Raw genomic sequence first — 23101 nt, forward strand, 5'->3', positions numbered from 1 at the left:
CTGGGGCTCTGTAGCTCCCAATCTGCTTATCTGCCCTCTGCCAGGAAGCATGTCTTGGGCATGTTGGTTTTGAAAATTAGGGAGTGATTTGATATTTGGATGACATTCTGCTTCCAAAAAGCTTCAGAAACACTTTAGAATCATGACTAAATCATGATATCAAAGAATACAAGTAGTAAAGAGAAATGACCAGTTCCAAGTCAGACTGCCTGCCAGAGCTCCTCAACCCCAGCTCAAAGAGGGCTGATGTAGAGGGTGGATACACACTTACATATACACACAGAGAGAGAAAAAGGCCCCTAAGATAAGAATCAACCCCCAAATCTCTGCCCAAACCCAGTTTCCCAGCACAGTGTCATACCCCGAAGAATTCCCACCTGAAGCTGACCATGTGGCCTGTAGAGCCTCGTGGCTGGGACCTGGGATGGCATCAGCTCTGGGCTCTACTTTACATCTTCCTCTTTTTTCAGAACGTGATGCCTTTGACACCTTGTTTGACCACGCACCAGACAAGCTGAACGTGGTGAAAAAGGTGGGAAAGAGGTGCCTGAGAGGGAGGGAGGGAGGGAGGGGAGCGAGATGTAGAAAAACATTAGGAAAACCCACCCCCTGCAGTTTGCAAGCTTCCCGAAACTGGTGTCATCACCAGACCACCACAAACACAGAGCTTTCCTGCTTGATGTCCGTGTTACCTGTCTTGTTTTCACTGGATGCCTTATCCAGTCCCTTTCTTCTCCCATTGGGATGACAGCATCTCTTGGGGGTTTCTGAGGCTTCAGTCCCGTGTCTCCACACCCACACTGAACCCCGCCATCCCTGCTCCTCGCACAGACCTCCCTGTGTCTCCCTGGCACCGGTACCTGCACCTAGGGGAACTGGAAGGAGGGACCCAAGGCGGTCATTTCTCCTCTGGCCCCCTGAGCCTGGCTAGGACACTCCGCCTGTCACTCTGCCCTCTTAGCACGGCCTGCTCCTTGCACAGTTCTGGACCGGGCCATTGGAATCGCACAGTGCGTGGGACTGCCGGTCCTGGGGGCCAGCCTTCCCTGTGGACTCAAGGAGTTTCGCAAGAGCCTTACAGGCTGCTTAGCCTCACTCCGCTCGGCACGGTGATCCCGGGCCCAGCGCTCTTGGCTGGGTCTCGTCCTGTGTCGTCCTGGTTGAGTCACAGGGGCGGCCTCCAGGGTGAGAGTCTTCATCTCAATGTCTGGCTTGTGCTTTTCTTCTAGACGCTCATTACTTTCGTGAACAAGCACCTGAATAAATTGAACCTGGAGGTCACGGAACTGGAAACCCAGGTGGGTGACGGCCCCGTGTGCAGGGTGGGGGACAAGGCCCCGCTGGACAGCCACTGTTCCCAGTGCCCCAGCCACATTGCCAGGAGGGCTTTCCACCCTGATCCTGGAGCTTTTCCGGGGAAGGGAGAGGGGATTCTCTTCCACTCAGAGGGGTGAACTGCATGGAATTTCTCTGAATTCTTTCCAGTATTTTATTTTGAAAATTTGCAAGAATATTATCATAAATCCCCATGTACTCTTCACGCACATATACCAATTGTTAACATTTGGCCATATTTGGGGTTTTTTCTCTCTCGCCACCCCTAAATACCTCAGCATACATCTCTTAAGGACAAGTATATTCTCTTAGAGAATCACAATATAGTAATCAAATTCAGGCAGTTTTAACATCAATACAATATGTTAATCTATTTAGGTTAAACCATATGAAATCACTGATATTTGACTACTCTTGAATGTGTCACATGGTTCAAAGAAATACAGTTGTCCTCATATTCTCACCTGATGCATTTAGTTGTCATGTCTCTTTAGATTCTTTTTAATAGAGAACAAATTCTCAGCCTCTCTTTGCATAACATCGACATTTTTGAAGAGTGTGGGCCATTTAGTTCATAGAATGCCTCTGTTTTTCTCCCTCATGATTAGAACCAGGTTATGCATGTTCAGGAACAGTACCATGGAGGCAATGCTGTGTTCTTCTCAGGCAATTTTTTTTTTTTAGTATATATATTTTTTTGGCTGTGTTGGGTCTTCGTTGCGGTGCATGGGCTTCTCACTGCGGTGGCTTCTCTTGTTACGGAGCACAGGCTCTAGGCGCGTGGGCTTCAGTAGTTGTGGCTCGCGGGCTCTAGAGCGCAGGCTCAGTAGTTGTGGCACTCGGGCTTAGTTGCTCCGCAGCATGTGGCATCTTCCCGGACCAGGGATCGAACCCATGTCCCCTGCACTGGCAGGTGGATTCTTACCACTGCGCCACCAGGGAAGTCCCTTCTCAGGCACTTCTCTCCATCATTTCTGTTCCTGGTGGTGGTAACTTTGATCACTTGGCTAAGTGGGCATCCCCCAGATTTCCCTACTGTAAAGCTCCTCCCCCCTACCCCCCGCTTTATAATTAATAACTAATCTTTATTAGGAGATACTTTTAAGACCGTGTAATGTATCCTGTTTCCCAACCTCTTTTCATTCGCGATGAACTTCTAAAGTGTGGTTTTCTTTTGAACACAGGGGCACCTTCTATTATTTTTAAAGGCAATGCCCGGGTCTGTGACTGAGATCTGCCTGGGTGTGTCTGGACTCTGGAGGCAGCTTCATATGCTCTTCAGGAGACAGGGAACGCGCTGCAGAAGCAGTGATTCCTGGAGAGGGCTGGAATGAGCTCTCCCTTCCCCATGGGCAGGGAAGGGGTCTCTGCCGAGCATATCTGGTGTCTATCTGCGAGTTTTACCACCAAGTCATTGGAACCAGCAGTCAGGGGTGGGAGCAGTCTAGGTCAGTGGTACTCACAGCTGTGAGTAACCCTGACCCTAACCCAAGGTGCTCCCCTGAGTTGACAGATTAGTTTCTTTCATTCTCAATCCATTCCAGCCACAGCCAGAATTAGGCCCAGTTAACTGGTTCCATGGGCGGGCCTTGATTTTGACACCGTTGCTGGGGTCTATTTCCCATTGTCCACCCTGGGGTGGCCTGGGATGAGTCATGCTCAGGCCCTACCAGCCAGATGGATGGAAACAGGGAGGAAGCTGCTTCTACGTCAAGTTCGTGCTCCAGGTTGTTTGCCCATAACCAAGGTTGAGTCACAGGCCCACCAATCAGTCACCCAGCAGAGCTCAGACACTGGGCCCAGCCCAGACGGAATACTAATTCCGTCTAGTATTTTTAAAGTTTCCTAAGATGATTCCAAGAACTTTGGCCTCTTGTGAACTCTAGTAACTGTTGTTTATACAAATATTTGATGGCCCTGCCTCCTTTGCAAGGTTCTAGAATATCAGATATGCATCTGACCTCTGTAACTTTGCTCAGGCCATTCTCCATACCCAGAACACCTACTCCTTTCAAATTTCCCTCATCCCACAGGTGCCCACTGTCTCTGCAAAGCCTGCCTCGATTGCCCAGCGCACACATACCTTCCCCTCTCTTGAGCAGAAGGCCTGCACCCCTCTGCTTGGCCTAGGCAGCTGTTGTTCCTCAGACCAGGTTCTCAGTTGATCTGGCCTCTACTGTCCTTGATGGAAGGGACCAGCTCTAAGCCTCTTGCCATGGTCCTGAGCACACAGTTGTGCTTTGTCAGCAAGAGCCAGTACATCGTATCCTGACTGCTTTGTTGTTTTCCCAGATAGAAATAGAAGTAGTTAGTATGTGTTAAGTGTTGCCTACACACCAAGCAGTGTTCTAGGCACCTTACACATATTTACTGGTTTAGGCCGCATGATAACCCTATGAATTAGATACTGTACTATCATTGTCCCCATTTTACAGGTGAGAAAAATGAGGCACAGAGAAGCTCTGTAACTTGCTCAAGTCACTCAGTTAATAAGTTGTAGAGCTAGAGGCCAGCTCCAGAGCACACGTTCCTAACAGCTATACTATGCTGCCTCTCAAGCAGTAATAAGGCGAGGGTGAGAGGGGAGAATGCCCAGGCCGGTATGACACTAGATCTTTCTCTGTTCATAAAGCAGAAATCACCCTAGTAGCCTCATGCCGTTGGCCTTGGACATCCCCTTTCCCTCCTCCCTCTGCCCTCCCTAGCTAACTCCTGCTCATCCCTCATGTCTCCACCCAGGCAGCGCCTCCTCCAGAAGCCTTCCCTGTTGCCTTAAGCGGGATGAGTGACCTTTGTCAGTCTCATGCAGGCCAACATGCTTCCCTCCATCAGAGCAGCGGCTGCATTTCCTCCACAACAGTCTCGCCACTGTACCATGAGTTCCTCCAGGGCAGGGGCCACACCTGACCCACCTCTGTGGTCCCTGTGCCAGATCAGGGCTTGGTACATGGTCGGTGCTCAATAAATACTGGACCAATTGAGATCAGGACCATGGGCTTGTGGCTTCTGTGCTGGACCAGCCAGACATGGGGCAGGCCTGCTGCAGAGCAGACCTTCCTGCCTTGGGCTACTGCCCCTCACCCGCTGCCAGCAGCCTGCCTGGGGATATACCCTTTGCGGGGGTCAACACGGAAGCTGATGTGCCCCTGGAAGGGCCTGGGCTGGGGCGCTCAGGGGCCCAGTGCCTTCACCTGTCTCTCTCCTTCCAGTTTGCAGATGGGGTGTACCTGGTGCTGCTCATGGGGCTCCTGGAGGGCTACTTCGTGCCCCTGCACAGCTTCTTCCTGACCCCGGACAGCTTTGAACAGAAGGTTAGGGGAGGTGACATCACGGGAGGCCCCAGCCCACATGCCCGACCCATCCTCCCACACCTCTGCTGGGGCCATCTGGGGAAAAGGCGGCGGCTTCCCATCTGCCCAGAGTCTTCAGTGGTTGGATGGGGGGCCCATTGTGATGCACAGCTGAGCTGGGACGCAGCTACCTACAGGCCACCGAGCACTCTGAACAGCTTTCCCTCTCCTGCACCTTGGTCCCCTAGCCGTATGCTCCTGCCTGGGGCCACAGCCCAGCCTCCTCTCTCCCCAGAGGTGACAGGGAAGGTGGCTGCAAGGCTGGGCAGACCTGAGGCCGGCACTCAGCCGATTTCTGATGCCTCTCACAGGCTGCCCCAGCCCACCCGCTCGACAAGGGGCATTTGGCCCCAAGCAGAAACTCTTCTCTGCGTCTTGAACATGTCTTGCTGTCTGATCCTTTCAACTGTGGGCACTTATGTCCCTGAGTTTACAGTCCTGGCAGTGACACAAGAACACAGTAAGACAGGGAGAGGATGTTTAACTCCTCTGGGAGTGCTTCACCAACAGCAGGCCGGGCCTGGCTCACACTCCGCGTGGCCGGCCCAGTTTGGCAGCCTCATTTGTCCTTCAAAAAATGGCCTCATTTTAGCTCAGCCCCTGCCCCGCTGGCTACAGTGCTGGTTCCTTCACTTTCCAGGGACAGGTCACGGGGAGCCCCAAGGGTCCAGGAATGAGTGCGCAGCACCTCACGCACTGCCTTTCTCTCTCCAGGTCTTGAACGTCTCCTTTGCCTTTGAGCTCATGCAAGACGGAGGATTGGAAAAGCCAAAACCACGGCCAGAAGGTACTTTGCTCTTCCCTGGGTTGGTGACAATATGGCAAGACCCTCCCCTGCACACAAGTTTTCAGGGCACAGAGCAAGGCTCATGTTTGATACCAGAGGGAAGACTATCTTTTCTGAAGCCTTCTCTGCCATTTGCAGGGGAAGGTGGGACAGGGTGCAGCTGCTCAGTCCTGGGCATCCTTTGCGAGCTGCAGATCGCACAGCCTCAGGGAAAATAAAAAGAACCTGAAATCCCACACATGGGGTCATAGGGATAAGGGCCCATGCAGACGTGTCACAGAGCAGAGGTGCTGCTGCAAGAACTGTCCTGGCCTGGTTTCCAGGTTCTTCTGTGCCTGGACAGGGTGCTGACCTGCCCAAGAACTATCTTCCAGGTAGGCAGGGGGAAGATGCAGGGGTCATCACAGGCAGCTCTACTCTGAGAATAATTCCCTTTTCTGCCCTTTGCTCGCTCCAACTCTGCCCAAGGACAAGGTTTGATTTGTCAGGTTTAGGTTGCAAATGTTAAGGCTGAAAAAATACAAAAGGAGCAAAATGCTCCTGCAGCCCTCCCATGCTTGTGCTTGAAGCAATGTGTGCATTTGTAGGGGGAGATGGTAAGACTTGGGCTAAACTGGAAGGATCAGGTAGGGCTTTTGTATTTCTTTTTCTTTTTTCTTTTATATTGGAGTATAGTTGATAAACAATGTTGTGTTAGTTTCAGGTGTACAGCAAAGTGATTCTGTTATACATATACATGTATCTATTCTTTTTCAAATTCTTTTCCCATTTAGGTTATTACAGAATATTGAGCAGAGTTCCCTATGCTATACAGTAGGTCCTTCTTTGGTATCTATTTTAAATATAGCAGTGTATACATGTCAATCCCAAACTCCCAATCTATCCCTTCCCTCCACCCTTCCCCCTGGTAACCATAAGTTCATTCTCTAAGTCTGTGGGTCTGTTTCTGTTTTGTAAATAAGTTCATTTGTATAATTTTTTTTTAGATTCCACATATGAGTGACATCATATGATATTTGTCTTTCTCTGTCTGACTTACTTCACTTAGTATAGTCTCCAGGTCCATCCATGTTGCTGCAAATGGCATTATTTCATTCTTTTTAGTGGCTGAGTAATATTCCATTGTATATATGTACCACATCTTCTTTATCCATTCATCTGTCGATGGACATTTAGGTTGCTTCCAGGTCTTGGCTATTGTAAACAGTGCTGCAGTGAACATTGGGGTACATGTATCCTTTTGAACCATGTTTTTCTCCAGATTTATGCCCAGGAGTGGGATTGCTGGATCATGTGGTAGCTCTAGTTTTAGTTTCTTAAGGAACCTCTGTTTCTTAAGGAACACTGTTCTCCACAGTGGCTGTACCAAGTTACATTCCCACCAACAGTGTAGAAGGGTTCCCTTTTCTCCACACCCTCTCCAGCATTTATTGTTTGTAGACTTTTTGATGATGGCCATTCTGACTGGTGTGAGGTGATATCTCGTTGTAGTTTTGATTTGCATTTCTCTAATAATTAGCAATGTTGAGCATCTTTTCATGTGCCTCTTGGCCATCTGTACATCTTCTTTGTAGAAATGTCTATTTAGGTCTTCTGCCCATGTTTTGATTGTGTTGTTTGTTTGTTTGTTTTTTGATATTGAACCACATGAGCTATTGTAAATTTTAAAGATTAATCCCTTGTCGGTCACATCATTTGCAAATGTTTTCTCCCATTCTTTGTCTTTTCTTTGTCTTTTCGTTTTGTTTATGGTTTCTGTTTCTATGCAAAAGCTTTTGAGTTTAATTAGGTCCCATTTGTTTATTTTTGTTTTTATTTCCATTACTCTAGGAGGCAGATCAAAAAAGATATTGCTGCGATTTATGTCAAAGAGCATTCTGCCTATATTTTCCTCTAAGAGTTTTATAATATCCGGTCTTAAATTTAGATCTTTAGTCCATTTTGAGTTTATTTTTGTGTATGGTGTTAAGGAATGTTCTAATTTCATTTTTTTACATGTAGCTGTCCAGTTTTCCCAGCATCATTTATTGAAGAGATTGTCTTTTCTCCATTGTATAGTCTTGCCTCCTTTGTCATAGATTAATTAACCATAGGTGCATGGGTTTATTTCTGGGCTTTCTATCCTGTTCCATTGATCTATATGTCTGTTTTTGTGCCAGTACCCCACTGTTTTGATGACTGTAGCTTTGTAGTATAGTCTGAAGTTAGGGAGCCTGATAAATACATCATGCCACTCCATTCTGGCCTGCAGAGTTTCTGCCGAGAAATCAGCTGATAACCTTATGGGAGTTCCCTTGTACATTATTTGCTGCTTTTCCCTTATTGCTTTTAATATTTTTTGTCTTTAATTTTTGTCAGTTTGATTACTATGTGTCTCAGTGTGTTCCTCCTTGGGTTTATCCTGCCTGGGACTCTGTGTGCTTCCTGGACTTGGGTTACTGTTTCCTCTCCCATGTTAGGGAAGTTTTCAGCTATTATCTCTTCAAATATTTTCTCAGGCCCTTTCTCTCTGTCTCTTCTCCTTCTGAGACCCCTATAATGTGAATGTTGCTGCATTTAATGTTGTCCCAGAGGTCTCTTAGACTGTCCTCATTCCTTTTCACTCTTTTTTCTTTATTCTGTTCCATGGCAGTGATTTCCACCATTCTGTCTCCCAGGTCACTTATCTGTTCTTCTGCCTCAGTTATTCTGCTATTGATTCCTTCTAGTGTATTCTTTATTTCACTTACTGTATTGTTCAGCTGTTTCTTTGTTCTTTAGTTCTTCTAGGTCTTTGTTAAACACATCTTATACGGTCTTGATCTGTGCCACCATTCTTTTTCCGAGATCTTGGATCATCTTTACTATCATTACTCTGAATTCTTTTTCAGGTAGATTGTGTATCTCTACTTCACTAGTTATTCTTCTGGGGTTTTATCTTTTTCCTTCATCTGGGATGTATTCCCCTGCCCTCTCATTTTGTCTAACTTTCTGTGATTGCAATTTCTGTTCTGCAGGATGCAGGGTTGTATTTCTTGCTTCTGCTGCCTGCCCCCTGATGAATGAGGCTGTCTAAGAGGCTTCTGCAGGCTTCCTGGTGGGAGGGACTGGTACCTGCCCACTGGTGGGTGGAGCTGGGTCTTGTCCCTCTGGTGGGGAGGGCTGTGTCAGGGGTGTGTTTATTGGGCAGCCGTCTACTCAGGAAGACTTTAAGCAGCCTGTCTGCTGATGGGTGGGGCTGTGTTCCCACCCTGTTGGTTGTTTGGCCTGAGTCGTCCCAGCGCTGGAGCCTAGAGGCTGTTGGGTGGGGCCAGGTCTTGGTGAGAAAATGGTGTCCTCCAAGAGGGCTCACGCCAATGAGTACTCCCCAGAACTGCCGCCACTAGTGTCCTTGTCCCCACAGTGAGCCACAGCCATCCCCCACCTCCGCAGGAGACCCTCCAATACTAGCAGGTAAGTCTGGCCCAGTCTCTTAATGTAGTCACTGCTTTTTACCCTGGGTCCTGGTGCACTCGAGACCCTGTGTGCACCCTCCAAGAGTGAGTGGAATTTCTGTTTCTCCCAGTCCTGTGGAATTCCTGTGATCAAACCCTGCTGGCCTTCAAAGCTAGAGTCCTTGGGGGCTCCTCCTCCTATTGCCAGACCCCCAGGCTGGGGAGCCTGATGTGAGGCTCAGAACTTTCACTCCTGTAGGAGAACCTCTGTTATATAATTATTTTCCAGTTTGTGGGTCACCCACCCAGCATGTATGGGATTTGTTTTTATCATGATTACGCCCCTCTTACCATCTCATTGTGTCTTCTTCTTTGTCTTTGGATGTAGGGTATCTTTTTTGGTACGTTCCAACATTGTTTTGTTGGTGGTTATTCATCAGTTAGTTGTGATTTTGGTGTTTCCATAAGAGGAGGTGAGCTCATGTTCTTCTACTCCTCCATCTTGTCTCCTCTCCCCCAGGGCTTTTGTATTTAGACATTAGGATAGAGGAGTAAGCATCCCAGACAGGATGGCCATGTGAGCAAATGTCCTGCCTGGGGAATGGGGAAGGGCTTAGCTTATGAGACAGCCAAGCATGTGGCTAAGCCATGACAGACCTTGGTCCAGTCCCTACCCCACCAGCCTTGGGCAACTTACTGGTCGTATTTTTCATGTCTATAAAAGTGGAAATCCTAGGGACATGCACATTATATGATTAAATGTGATGATGTCTGATGCACAGCACCTGACACCTAATAATGAGTATATAGCAGTTACCTATTTGGCTGGAATATTAAGAGTATGAATTGAATAATAGTTGATTACAGTGAAGCAAGTCCTGGAGGGACTTGATGCCAAGGCAGCAAGTTTGGACTTGATTCTGTAGGCAGTAGGAGTCATGGAAGTTTCTTGAGCAGGTGAGTGATGTGATCTGAGCTCTATTCCAGAGAGATGACTTGGAAGGCAGTGTGAAGAACAGATATTTAGATGTGGAGCGCCATCAGCAGTACTGGGGAACCTAGGAGGAAAAACAAGCTTGGGAGGGGACATAAGAGTGTCAGCTTTGGAAACCTTGAGGTTGACACCTAGGCATTGACACAAGCGGAACTGGAGTTCGGGTAGAAGATCAGGGCTGTGGTTATATCACTGCAAGTCTTCCACTTGTTCCATTCTCTCTTGGTGTATAACAGGAAAGCATGTAGAGAAAAGGGAAGGGTTAGGGACAATATCTTGTGGGAATGCCTTTACTCATGAAGCTGGAGAAGAAAGCAGGAAGACTGGAGGAGAGAGGTCAATTGTGAAGACATTGGTTGGTCCCTGTCTCATGACTCTTTCCAGACCTCAGTAACTATCAGCTCTGGTCAACAAAAGCCAATCCCTTAGTGTCATTTATTATCACCTTGTTCTAAGCACCTGGCCACTGCCAGAGGAGGACCTCTAGCAAGGCTGCTGTCCCTCACGGGGTTGTCTCCCTGCAAGGGCACTGTGGCCATCCTAATGCCTTTAGAAGTAGACCCTGAGTGTCCTGTGGCCAGCTGATAAGCACCCTGCTTCTGGGTAGGAGAAACATAGCAGGATAATCCGGCCAGCATTTCTGTGTCTGTTTTCTTGAACTGCTTAATATGAAACTTCCTGGTTACAGATTGGAAGTACTTCTTCTGATACTTCAGTTTTCAAGCATTTATTTCCCTTAAGACAGTTTTCCCAATATCAATTAATTTATAGGGATATTTCAGTATATAGATGACATTTCTTGTATAAATATTAAACTGCTTAATATGAAATTTCCTGACCAATATGAATGGAAAAACACATCTGTTTTATTTGCTATTATACTGGGCACCATGCCCATGCTGAAAATTTCCAGGGCGTAAAGGAGAATTGAGATGGTATTTTGTGAGACCATACTTGGTGAGAGGTATACCCCAGCATTCTTGTTTCTCTGCTTCTAACTGGGAGGTGAAATTCAGTAGTAAATGCTGCAGACTTTCAAAAGGGGCTAATCTGGGTAATTCCTTTCAACATCAAACTGGATGTGGTAGAGGCATTTTTCATGGCAAATGTTTTTAAGGTCAGGAAAATGCATCCTCTGCCATGCTGTTTGACACGCAAAGCTCTGTTACACCTTGAAATCCCCTGGAAACTTTGGGTTTCCATCTCAGATGACTTTTGCTGCCTAGGCTTCATAACCTTTTAGTACCCCAATTAGTGTAAGCCAAGTGTTAGCAGCAAGTTCATGGCCAGTGGAGCAGTTGACATATTGGCATGAAGCTGGTGGCTTTCTATTTAGGGTGTCATACCATGTGTCTTCAAATGCACATGCCTACCCTGTTATCATCATTCAAGTAGACTCATCATTGAGTATGGATAAGACCCCAGCACAACAGACAGGTGGGGACTAGAAGAAACTTACTACAAGGCAGGAATGAAGTCTGCATGTAAGACAGCCAGCAGGCTGATGGAATATCTAAAATACAAGGAGTCAAATAGCTGGGACCAAGCTACTTAAAACAATGCTGAAAATCCAGGCAGGTGAAGGCAGCTTAGTTGTAGATGATCAGTACTATTTGTGGAATGATTTGGTCAGTGGCTGGAAATATGGGAAATGGTTCAACTTCCCTTCCCCATTCCCTTAGGGATAGTGTACAGACCAGTGGCAAAAATTTTAAACTCTGATAATATCAAGTATTAACACACAAGGATGTACAAAAACTGCTGTTTCTGTTTGTCCTTATCAATACATTTAATATTTGTAATACCACTGTGGTATTACATGCAGAATGATGGCCTCCCCCAAAATGTCCACATCCTAATCCCTGGGACCTGTTAATACCTTACATGGTAAAAGGGACTTTACAGATGTGATTAAGTTGAGGATCTTGAGCTAGAGAGATTACCTTGGATCATCTGGGTGGTTCCAGTGTAATCACAAGAGAAGAGGGAAGCAGAAGACTCATCAGAATGATGTAGCATGAGAAAGATTCAACCAGCCATTGATGGCTTTGAAGATGAAAGGGGGCCATGAGCCAAAGAATGCTGGTAGCCCCTAGAAGCTAGGAAAAGCAAGAAAACAGATTCTCCCCTAGTGTCTCCAGAAGCGAACACAACCCTGCTGATACCTTGATTTTATCCCAGTGAGACCCATTTTGGACTTTGATGACATTTAGAACTGTAAGATAATACATTTGGATTGTTTTAAGCCACCAAATTTGTGGTAATATGTTAAAGCAACAATAGAAAACTAATATACCCTATGACCAGCAATTCTACTCATAAGTATGCATGTCCATATACTAGGACCCTAGTCCAAAAATATCCATGATAAACTAAACTGGAGAGTGCATCCCCAGGGAACAAGCTAAATAAATTGGAGTATATTCATACCATGGATTATTACACAATGGCAACAATAAGAAAGAATGAACTGAGAAATCACGTGAGAGACTTCTAGTTACTGTAGCATGAAGAGGTCAGTGATTATCCTCTGCAAAAAAAGCAAGTGTAAAACTGGACAAAATGATCAGAAACAGGCATTTCAAGGCACTGAATATTTACCAGAAGTAGATAACAGATTGAGAAGCATTCTTGAAAAATGATAGAATATACTAGAATAATTATACCCCAATAAAACAATAAATTATACCTCAATGAAATTGTTTAAAGGATGAATCCTATAAACATAATTTTGAGTAAAAAAAATCACAAAATAATATGCATAGTATGAGTATTTATATAAAGTGTAAAAATAGACAAAACTACAGTCTGCTGTTTAAAGGTGCATGTGTTGCTGGTGGAACTATGAAGAAGAGCAAGGAAGTGATCACGATAAAAGTGAGGATTGTGGTTATCTTTGAAGGGTGAGAGAGGGTTGTGACCTGAATGCAGAGAGGAAGGGGGTGTTTCTAGGGTATTGACAATGTTCGTACCTGAGACATGGGTGGTGGTTACGTGAGGGTTCCCTTACAAGTATTTAAAACTGAACATATATATGTTGAATGTACTTTTCTGGATGCTTGTCATAGGAAAAAATTTTAATATGTAAAGAATATGGCAAAATCACCAGATAGGGTAGCAGGCCACCACGAAAATGACCAATAGCAAAGGATGGATTCTGTCTCAATGGGGAATAGGGAGTAAACAGGAGAACAAGGCAGAGACTGAGGATGAGCTACATCCATTGGAGGTGGAATGGAGGCTGGAACATGATGGACATCTTGGGGGCTGGGCTTACCCTGAGTAGGCAGCCTGTGGCCACCCAACTTATTCCAGCCCCCACAAGCTGGTGGCCCTGAGCCACCAGGTTTCTTCCCACCTTGGTCAGGGAACTCAAAGATGGGGTTGGAGAGACTTCAGAGAAGGGAGGGGCCTCAGACTGGGATGAGACAGGCTGGGGTAGCCCAAATGGGTCCATGGAGGGCATGGCCACACAGGGCCATGTCCTCTTGTGTAAAGCCTGGGTTTCTGCATTAGCAGAATTCCTCTTTCTCCTAGACTTCTGCACAAACTCATTTCGGATGGTCCTCTGATGGATGGGAATGGTCACCAATGCCACTGAGTGAGAGGAGCAAACCTAGAGCCCTTTCCCCTTGCCCAGAGGCCATTTTCTCCTCAGAGTGGTCTTGGGTCTGATTTGTCTCTTCCTTGGCCCCAGCCAGCCAGACAGCCTCTGCTCTCACTGTATATCCAGGTGCCCTACCATCCTGACTGCCTGCTCCCAGATAGGGACTCTGGGCCAGCACAGAGAAATGATCAGAGAAGTGCTAACTTGCTAACCACATAATTTATTAGCCCAGGGTTTTAAAGAGGCTCTATATTGCAGGGAGTCACAGATCATTCCCAGGAATCCAAAGCTCTTCTCCTAGCTGAGATGGCCTACCTACTGGCCTACCTGGAACTACCTGTGTGGCTATTGGTTTTCTTGAAAAGAACAGACAATAAGAGCAGTGTCTCTGACTGTAGTCCCCCCTCCACTTCACCAGGCCCACCTCATGGTGATCACCTGTAGGAAGAAGCAACTCAGATTTGCCAAGGAGCAGGGCTTAATCTTTGTGAATGGTACCCCCCTGGAGGTGTGCAGTGCATAGACTTAACAGCTGTACATAACAGCTCTGCTACTAGGCAAAGATGGGAAAGTGGGAAGGAAACTACCATTTAGGGAGCCCTTCATATGTTCCAGGTGTTTTTTATAAAACCCAATTTTACCAGTGAGCAAACTGATTCGGAGACATTAAATGACTTTATGCCTTTAACCCATTGTAGTGAAGATGGACTTCAAACTTTAGTGGGCGTTAAAATTAAAACAGAGGAGACATATCAAGATGGCAGAGTAGAAGGATTCAGAGCTCACCTCCCCCCATGAACGCCAAAAATACATCTACATGTGGAGTAATTTTCACTGAAAATTAACTGGAGATTGGCAGAAAGACTCTTGTACAACCAACACTAAGAAAGATCCACACAGAATCGGGTAGGAAGGGAAGAGAAGCAATCAGGGACCTGTGCCCCTGGGAGGGGACTCAGAAGAGGAGGGGGATTACATGGACAGAGATCTCCCTGGGGAGGGAGCAGTTTGAGCCACATATTGGGCATGCCAGCCCTGAGGTCTAACACCAGGTAGACGAGTTCCCTTAGGTTTGACAATCAGTGGGACTAATAGGAGGGCTGTAAGAAACCTAGACTCTTCTCATGAAGAGCACACACACTTGCTAGCTCCCAAAACAAGCAGAGGAAGCAGATTGAAACTGCTTGGGACTCTGACCGGTTTCCCACAACTGCCCCAGCCTGAGCGGAGTACCCGCTCCAGCCCCACTTGCTCCATGATGCTGCTCCACACTAAGGCAAGGGCTGCTGTGGCCAAGGGGAGTGCTCAGTTGTGAGGCATGGAGCTGGCTCAGACATAGAACAGCATCTGAAAGGGGTGGGAGAACCCATTACTGGTGCTTATGGAGGAGCGCATTAGAAGCAGTCTGAGACCCTAGCTAGGGCTGGGACTGCCATGGCCCACACACAGACCCACACTGAGTGCCCAATCCAACACTGCTCTGCTCTGAGATGAGGGTGCCAGTGATGGGAGGGGGAGAGCACACACTTAGGGGGAACAGAGCCAGTTCAGACCCTACCCTCAGGGCTTCTGCTTCAGCAACTTGGGACCCAACCTTGCTTCAAATAGGGTGATATCAGCCACTGAGCAGAGCATAAGGCCCAGCTCACACCTAGCTCTGGATCTAGCCCCTTCATCTCCAGCCCCACCTCCTACCAATGTGATACCTGCCAGAACACCATGGGAGAAGATGTGACTCATGCTCATGTCAGATCCAGCTCTCCCACCAAAGCCACTGGGCACATGCAGACTGTATAGGGTCACTCCCATACAAGGACACCCATTCAAGACCAGAGTAGGTAACTGTTTCACCTAATCTCATAGAGACAGAGGAAGTTAAGCAAAAGGAGAAGATAGAGGAATTTGTTTCAATTGAAAGAACAAGAGAAAACCCCTGAAAAACAACCAATGAAATGAAAATAAATAATTTATCAGATAAAGAGTTCAAAGCATTAGTAATAAGAATGCTAACTGGATTACTGAAAAAAATAGATTAATACAGTGAGAATTTTAATAAAGAACTAGAAAATATAAAAAAGAACCAGTCAGAACTGAAGAATACAATAAATGAAATGAAAAACATGCTAGAAAGAATTAACAGCAGACTAGGTAATACAGAAGAACGTATAAGTGATCTGCAAGATAGAATAATGGAAATCACCCCGTCATAACAGCAAGAATAAAAAGAAATTAAAAAAAAATAAGAACACTTTAAGGGACCTCTGGGACATCAAGCATGAAAAAAAAAAGAATCAGATTATGGGGAGTCCCAGATGGAGAAGAGGGAGAAAAGTGTCCAAAATGTATTTGATGAAATTATGGCTGAAAAATTCCTGAACCTGAAGAAGAAAACAGATATCCAGGTACAGGAAGCACAGAGGGTCCCAAACAAGATGAACCCAAACAGACCCACACCAAGACATATCATAATTAAAATGGCAAAAGTTAAAGAGAGAATTCTAAAGGCAGCAAGAAAGAAAACAGAGTCATATATATCAGGGAACACCCATAAGGCTATCAGCTGATTTTTCTGCAGAAACTTTGCAGGCCAAAAGGGAGTGGTATGCTATATTTAAAGTGCTGAAAGGGAAAAACCTGCAACCCAGGATACTCTACCCAGCAAAATTATCATTTAGAATTGAAGGAGAGATACAGAACTTCTCAGGCAAGCAAAACTAAAGAGTTCATCAATACTAATATGATCCTAAAAGAAATGTTAAAGAGTCTTCTCTAAGTGGAAAATAGAAGGCTAATACAAGAAGTAAGTATAGGAAAGGAAAAATCCCACTAGTAAAGCAAGTATATAGTAAAGGATGAGGATCAACCAATTAAATAAGCTAACATGAAGATTAAGACCAAAAAAATTGTAAAATCAATTTTAACTGCAACAAACAGTGAAGGAATACACATGAAGATGTAAAATAGGACATCAAAAACACAAAATGTTGGGGAGGGGAGTAAAAAAATGTAGATCTTTTAGAATGTGTTTGAACTTTGACTGTCAGTTACACATAGTTATAAGTCAACATATATGAACCCCATAGTAACCACAAATCAAAAACCTACAATAGATACACAAAAGCTAGATAGAAAGGAACACAAGCATACCACTAAAGAAAATCATCAAACCAAAAGGGAAGAAACTAAAAGAAGAAAAGAACAGAGAAGAACTACAGAAACAGCCAGAAAACAAGTAACAAAATGGCAGTAAGTACATACCTATCAATAATCACTTTAAATGGTAATAGACTAAATGCTCCAATCAAGACATAGGGCAGGGCTTCCCTGGTGGTGCAGTGGTTAAGAACCCACCTGCCAATGCAAGGGACACGGGTTCGAGCCCTGGTCTGGGAAGATCCCACATGCCGTGGAGCAACAAAGCCACAACTACTGAGTCTGCGCTCTAGAGCCCGCAAGCCACAACTACTGAGCCCATGTGCCACAACTACTGAAGCCCGCACGCCTAGAGCCCGTACTCCGCAACAAGAGAAGCCACTGCAGTGAGAAGGTTGCGCACCCCAACGAAGAGTAGACCCCGCTCGCCACAGCTAGAGAAAGCCCACACGCAGCAACGAAGACCCAACGCAGCCATAAAGGAAGGAAAGAAGGAGGGAGGGAGGGAGGGAGGGAAAGGAAGGAAGGAAGGAAAGAGAGAGAGAAAGAAAGAAAGAAAGGAAAGAAAGAAAAAAGAAAGAAAGAAAGACATAGAGCAGAAAGGAGCAATCAAGATGGTGGAGTAGTCGGATGTGAAGCTCACCTCTTGCCACAAATACATCAAAAGTACATCTACATGTGGAATGATTCTCACAGAATATCTACCAAAGGCTGGCAGAAGACCTCTGACCTCTGAAAGGGCAAGAAAATCTCCATGTAACCGGGTAGAACAAAAGAAAAAAGCAAGAGAAAAAAAAGAAAGGAATCCGAATGGGACCTGCACCCCTGGGAGGGAGCTCTGAAAGAGGAAAGCTTCCTGCACCCTGGGAAGTCCCCTCACCAGTAGGGACATCAGCCAGGACAGAGCTTCAGAGCCTTGGAAGAGAACGCAAGAACCAGTTTGCAGCAGAAAGAATGCAGAGAGACATGCACAGATGGTCAGTGCCACTGCTCTCCTCTCCCCAGTGCATCTGCCAGGGCAAGCGTGGGCTGGGTGCAGAAGCTCGGGCTTTGGAGATCAGACCTGGGGAGAGGATTGGGATGGGCTGCATGGAAACAGCCTGAAGGGGCTGGAGTCTGGTGCAACCACACCTGAGTGTGTATGCAGAGGAAGCCTGGGCCACCTTAGAGGCAAGGAGCCATTGTGCGGGTGGCATGCAAGGGAAGGGGTGGGACCCACCATTACACTCTTTTTCCCTACATGTGCTCTCAGGTGGCAGGACACTGCCTACAGGAGCTCCAGGAGCAGTCACAAGCTGCCACTGCCGCTGCCCCATTTCAGGAGCGGTTGTGAACTGCTTCCATTCCCATCACATGCTCTGGGGACATGCATGAGCCACCACCACTGCTGAGAACCCCATGACTGGGCACCAGCTGCTGCATCTACACACTCCCTATTAAGGGGATAACGGCCAGCACACACTGAGGAAAGAGGTGACAGGCATCCATACTAAAAACAGCCCTTGCACCAAAAATACTAAACCCACACAAGCTACACAGGGGCACTTCCACATATAAATAGCCCTCCAAGACCTCAGTAGATAATTATTTCTCCTAAACTCACAGAATAAGAGAAGTATAAGTAAAATGAAGAAGCAGAGGAACCACTCCCAGTTAAAAGACCAAGAGAATTCCCCTGAAAGAACAAACAATGAAACAGATCCCTTCAGCCTAATAGACACCAATTTTGAAAAGGAGATAAAGAAAATACTGAAGGAATTAGGAAAGGCTATCAACAGAAATGCAAAGTACTGTAGAAAGGAACTAGAAACTGTAAAGAGGAACTAAGAAAAATTAGAAAACTCATTTGCCAAGACAAAAACTGGACTAAAGGCAATGAATAGCAGAATAAATAATGCAGAAGAACAAATAAGTGACCTGGAAGATAGAATAATGAAAATCACACAGGACAGCAGGCAGAAAGACCAATTTTTTAAAAAATGAAAGCAATATAAGAGACCTATGGGATAATATAAAGTATGCCAATCTATGTATGCTAAGGATTATAGAAGGGGAAGAAAGAGAAAAGGGGGTTGAAAATGTATTTGAGGATATTATGGCTGAAAACTTCCCAAACCTAAAGAAGGAAACATATCCAGGTACAGGAAGCACAGAGGGTCCCAAACAAGGTAAACCCAAACAGACCTACACTGAAACATATTATAATAAAAATGGCAAAAGTTATAGAGAGGGTTCTAACAGCAGCAAGAAAAACACGGAGTTCATTACAAGTGAACATAAGGCTATCAGCTGACTTCTCTACAGAAACGTTGCAGGCTAGAAGGGAGTGGAAAAAATATATTCAAAGTCCAGAAAGGGAAAAATCTGCAACCTAGGATACTCTACCCAGCAAAATTATCATTTAGAATAGAAGGAGAGATAAAGAATTTCTCAGAAAAGCAAAAACTAAAAGAATACAGCAATACTAAACCTATCCTAAAGGAAATATTGAAAGGTCTCCTATAAATAGAAAAGAAGTAAGAATATATAGGAAAGAGAAAATCACAATTGGAAAACAAAGCACCTAAATAAGCGAGTACACAGATTTTTTAAAAAATCAAAAAATGTCTGTGAAAGTGATGATAACCACAATGAACAGCAAAAGGATGAACATGAAGACGTAAAAGAGGACATCAAAGTCATGAAATGTGGCGGAGGAAGAACATGTAGCTTTTTTTTTTCATTTCCTAGAATGTGTTTGAGCCTATATGACTACCAGTCTAAGGCGAGTAGATACAGGATGGGGTTAACATTCTTGAAAAACAGGCTAACCACAAATCAAAAACATACAATAGATTCACAAAAAAAAAAAAAAAAAGAGAACATAAGTATAATACAAAAGAAAATCATCAAACCACAAAAAGAAAGGGACAAAGAAGAAATATAAAATCAATGGGGGGGCTTCCCTGGTGGCGCAGTGGTTGAGAATCTGCCTGCCAATGCAGGGGACACGGGTTCGAGCCCTGGTCTGGGAGGATCCCACATGCCGCGGAGCAACTGGGCCCGTGAGCCACAGGTACTGAGCCTGCGTGTCTGGAGCCTGTGCTCCGCAACAGGGGAGGCCGCGATAGTGAGAGGCCTGCACACCGCAATGAAGGGTGGCCCCTGCTTGCCGCAACTAGAGAAAGCCCTCGCACAGAAATGAAGACCCAAAACAGCCATAAATAAATTAATAAAAAAAAAATCAATGGGAAAAAAATGTTAAAATGGCAATAAATAGATATCTATCAATAATTACCTTAAATGTCAATGGACACAATGCTCCAATCAAAACACACAGAGTAGCAGAGTGGATTTTTTTTTAAAAAGAGCCTACAATATGCTGCCTACAAGAGACCCACTTCAGGGCAAAGGATATATATAGATTGAAAGTGAGGGGATGGAAAAAGATATTTCAAGCAAACGGGAATGAAAAAACAGGTTACAATTCTCATATCAGACAAAATGACTTTAAAACATAGGCCATAAAGAAAGATAAAGGACACTGTATAATGATAAAAGAATCAATACAGGAAGAGGATTGTATACTTGTCAACATACATGCACCTAATATAGGAGCACCCAAATACATAAAACAAATACTAACAGACATAAAGAGAGAAAATGACAGTAATATAATAATAGTAGGAGACTTTAACACCCCACTCACATCAATGGACAGATCTTCTAGACAGAAAATTAATAAGGTAACAGATCTTAAATGATACAGTAGAACAGTTATACATAATTGATATTTTCAGAACATTACATCCAAAAAATCAGAATACACATTCTTTTCAAGTGCACATGGAACATTCTCTAGGATTGACCACATACTAGGGTACAAAACAAGCCTCAACAAATTTAAGAGTATAGAAATTATCTCAAACATCTTTTCTGACCACACCAGCATGAAACTAGAAATCAACCACAGAAAAAGAAATGAGAAAAAAATGATTACATGGAGATTAAACAACGTACTACTAAAAAACCACTGGATCAACGATGAAATCAAAAAGGAAATTTAAAAATACCTTGAGACAAATGACAGTGAAAACACACCATACAAAATCTTTGGGATGCAGCAAGAGCAGTTCTCAGAGGAAAGTTCATAGCGACACACGCCTTTCTCAGAAAACAAGAAAAATCAAGTAAAAACCTAACCTACACTTAAAAGAATTAGAAAAAGAAGAACAAACAAAACCTAAAGTCAGCAGAAGGAAGGAAATAATAAAGATCAGAGAGCAAATAAATAAAATAGAGATTAAAAAAACAATAGACATTCTCTGACATAAATCACAGCAGGATTTTTTTTGATCCACCTTGTAATGATAATTAAAACAAAGATAAACAAATGGGACCTAATTAAACTTAAAAGGTTTTGCACAGCAAAGTAAACCATAAACACGAAAAGACAACCCACAGAATGGGAGAAAATATTTGCAAAGGAAGCAACTGACAAGGGATTAATCTCCAAAATATACAAACAGCTCAAGCAGCTCAATATCCAAAAAACCCAAAAAACCCAATCATAAAGTGGGCAGAAGATCTAAATAGACGTTTCTCCAAAGAAGACATACAGATGGCCAAAAAGCACATGAAAAGATGCTCAACATCACTAATTATTAGAGAAATGCCCATCAAAACTACAATGAGGTATCACCTCACAGTGGTCAGAATGACCATCATCAAAAAAATCTACAGGGGCTTCCCTGGTGGCACAGTGGTTGAGAGTCTGCCTGCCAATGCAGGCCACACGGGTTCAATCCCTGGTCTGGGAAGATCCCACATGCCATGGAGCAACTAGGCCTGTGAGCCACAACTACTGAGCCTGCGTGTCTGGAGCCTGTGCTCCGCAACAAGAGAGGCCGCAACAGTGAGAGGCCCGCGCACCATGATGAAGAGTGGCCCCCGCTTGCCACAACCAGAGAAAGCCCTCGCACAGAAATGAAGACCCAACACAGCCAAAAATAAATAAATAAATAAATGTGGGGTTTAAAAAAAAAAAAGTGGATACATTTAGGAATGGAAGCAATGTTTAAAAAAAATCTACAAATAGTAAATGCTAGAGAGAATGTGGAGAAAAGGGAACCCTCCTACACTGTTGGTGGGAATGTAATTGGTACAACTATTATGGAGAACAGTATGGAGGCTCCTTAAAAAACTAAAAATAGAACTACCATATGATTCTGCAATCCCACTCCTGGACATATACCCAGATAAAACCATAATTCAAAAAGATACATGCACCCCTATGTTCATTGCAGCACAATTTACAATAGCCAGGACGTGGAAGCAACCTAAATGTCCATCGACAGAGGAATGGATAAAGAAGATGTGGGGTGTGTGTGTGTGTATATATATATATACACACACATACATACAATGGAATATTACTCAGCCATAAAAAAGAATGAAAGAATGTCATTTGCAGCAACATGGATGGACCTAGAGATTCTCATACTGAGTGAAGTAAGTCAGACAGAGAAAAACAAATATCATATATCGCTTATATGTGGAATCTAAAAAAATGTTACAAATGAACCTATTTACAACACAGAAATAGAGTCACAGATGTAGAAAACAAATTTATGGTTACCGGGGTGGGGGGGAAAGGAGGGGAGGGATAAACTGGGAGATTGGAATTGACATATACACACTACTATATATAAAGTAGATAACTAAAAGACCTACTGTATAGCATGGGGAATTCTTCTCAATACTCTGTAATGACCTACATGGGAAAAGAATTTTAGAAAGAGTGGATATATGTATATGTATAACTGATTCACTTTGCTGTATAGCAGAAAGTAACACAACACTGCAAATCAACTATACTCCAATAAAAATTAAATTTTAAAAAACAATAGGAAAAAAAGCAATAAAACCAAGAGCTGGTTCTTTGAAAGGGTAAACAAGATTGACAAACCTCTAGCCAGGCCTCACCAAGAAGAAAAGAGAGAGAACCAAAATAAACAAAATAAGAAATGAAAAAGGAGACATAACAACCCATACCACAGAAATACAGAAAACCATAAGAGAATACTATGAACAATTATATGCCAACAAATTCGACAACCTAGAAGAAATGGACAAGTTTCTAGAAACATACAGCCCACGAAAATTGAATCAAGAAGAAACAGATAATTTGAACAGACTGATCACTAGAGATGAAGTAGATGACCAGATGGCTTCACAGGCGAATTCTACCAAACATACAAAGAACTTTTACCGATCCTTCTCAAACTCTTCCAAAAAATTGAAGAGGAGGGAACACTCCCAAAGACATTCTATGAAGCCACCATCATCCTGATACCAAAACCAGCAAAGGCAAAGCCAGCCACAGCAATCAGATGAGAAAAAGAAATAAAAGGTATCCAAATTGGAAGGGAAAAGGTAAAATTGTCATTATATGCAGATATCATGATTCTGTATAGAGAAAAC

The 23101-nt window shown here is 44.3% G+C and overlaps 1 protein-coding gene and 1 long non-coding RNA gene across 3 annotated transcripts in view; one reads left to right on the forward strand and one right to left on the reverse strand.

Annotated features, from left to right (window-relative positions):
* The window catches only part of PARVA (parvin alpha), a 178022-nt gene that overhangs the window by 145017 nt on the left and 9904 nt on the right, over window positions 1–23101 (forward strand). For both annotated transcript variants that reach the window (XM_082476049.1, XM_082476048.1), the window contains 4 exons: window positions 471–532; window positions 1230–1298; window positions 4545–4646; window positions 5400–5472. In XM_082476049.1, the coding sequence (XP_082332175.1) occupies window positions 471–532; window positions 1230–1298; window positions 4545–4646; window positions 5400–5472 (306 nt within the window). The remainder of the gene's footprint in view (window positions 1–470; window positions 533–1229; window positions 1299–4544; window positions 4647–5399; window positions 5473–23101) is intronic.
* Window positions 1–23101, reverse strand: part of LOC309667525 — a 616044-nt gene that overhangs the window by 47639 nt on the left and 545304 nt on the right. The window lies entirely within an intron of this gene.

This window comes from Balaenoptera physalus (assembly GCF_965194825.1).
Source record: "Balaenoptera physalus genome assembly, chromosome: 10".
NCBI lineage: Eukaryota > Metazoa > Chordata > Mammalia > Artiodactyla > Balaenopteridae > Balaenoptera > Balaenoptera physalus.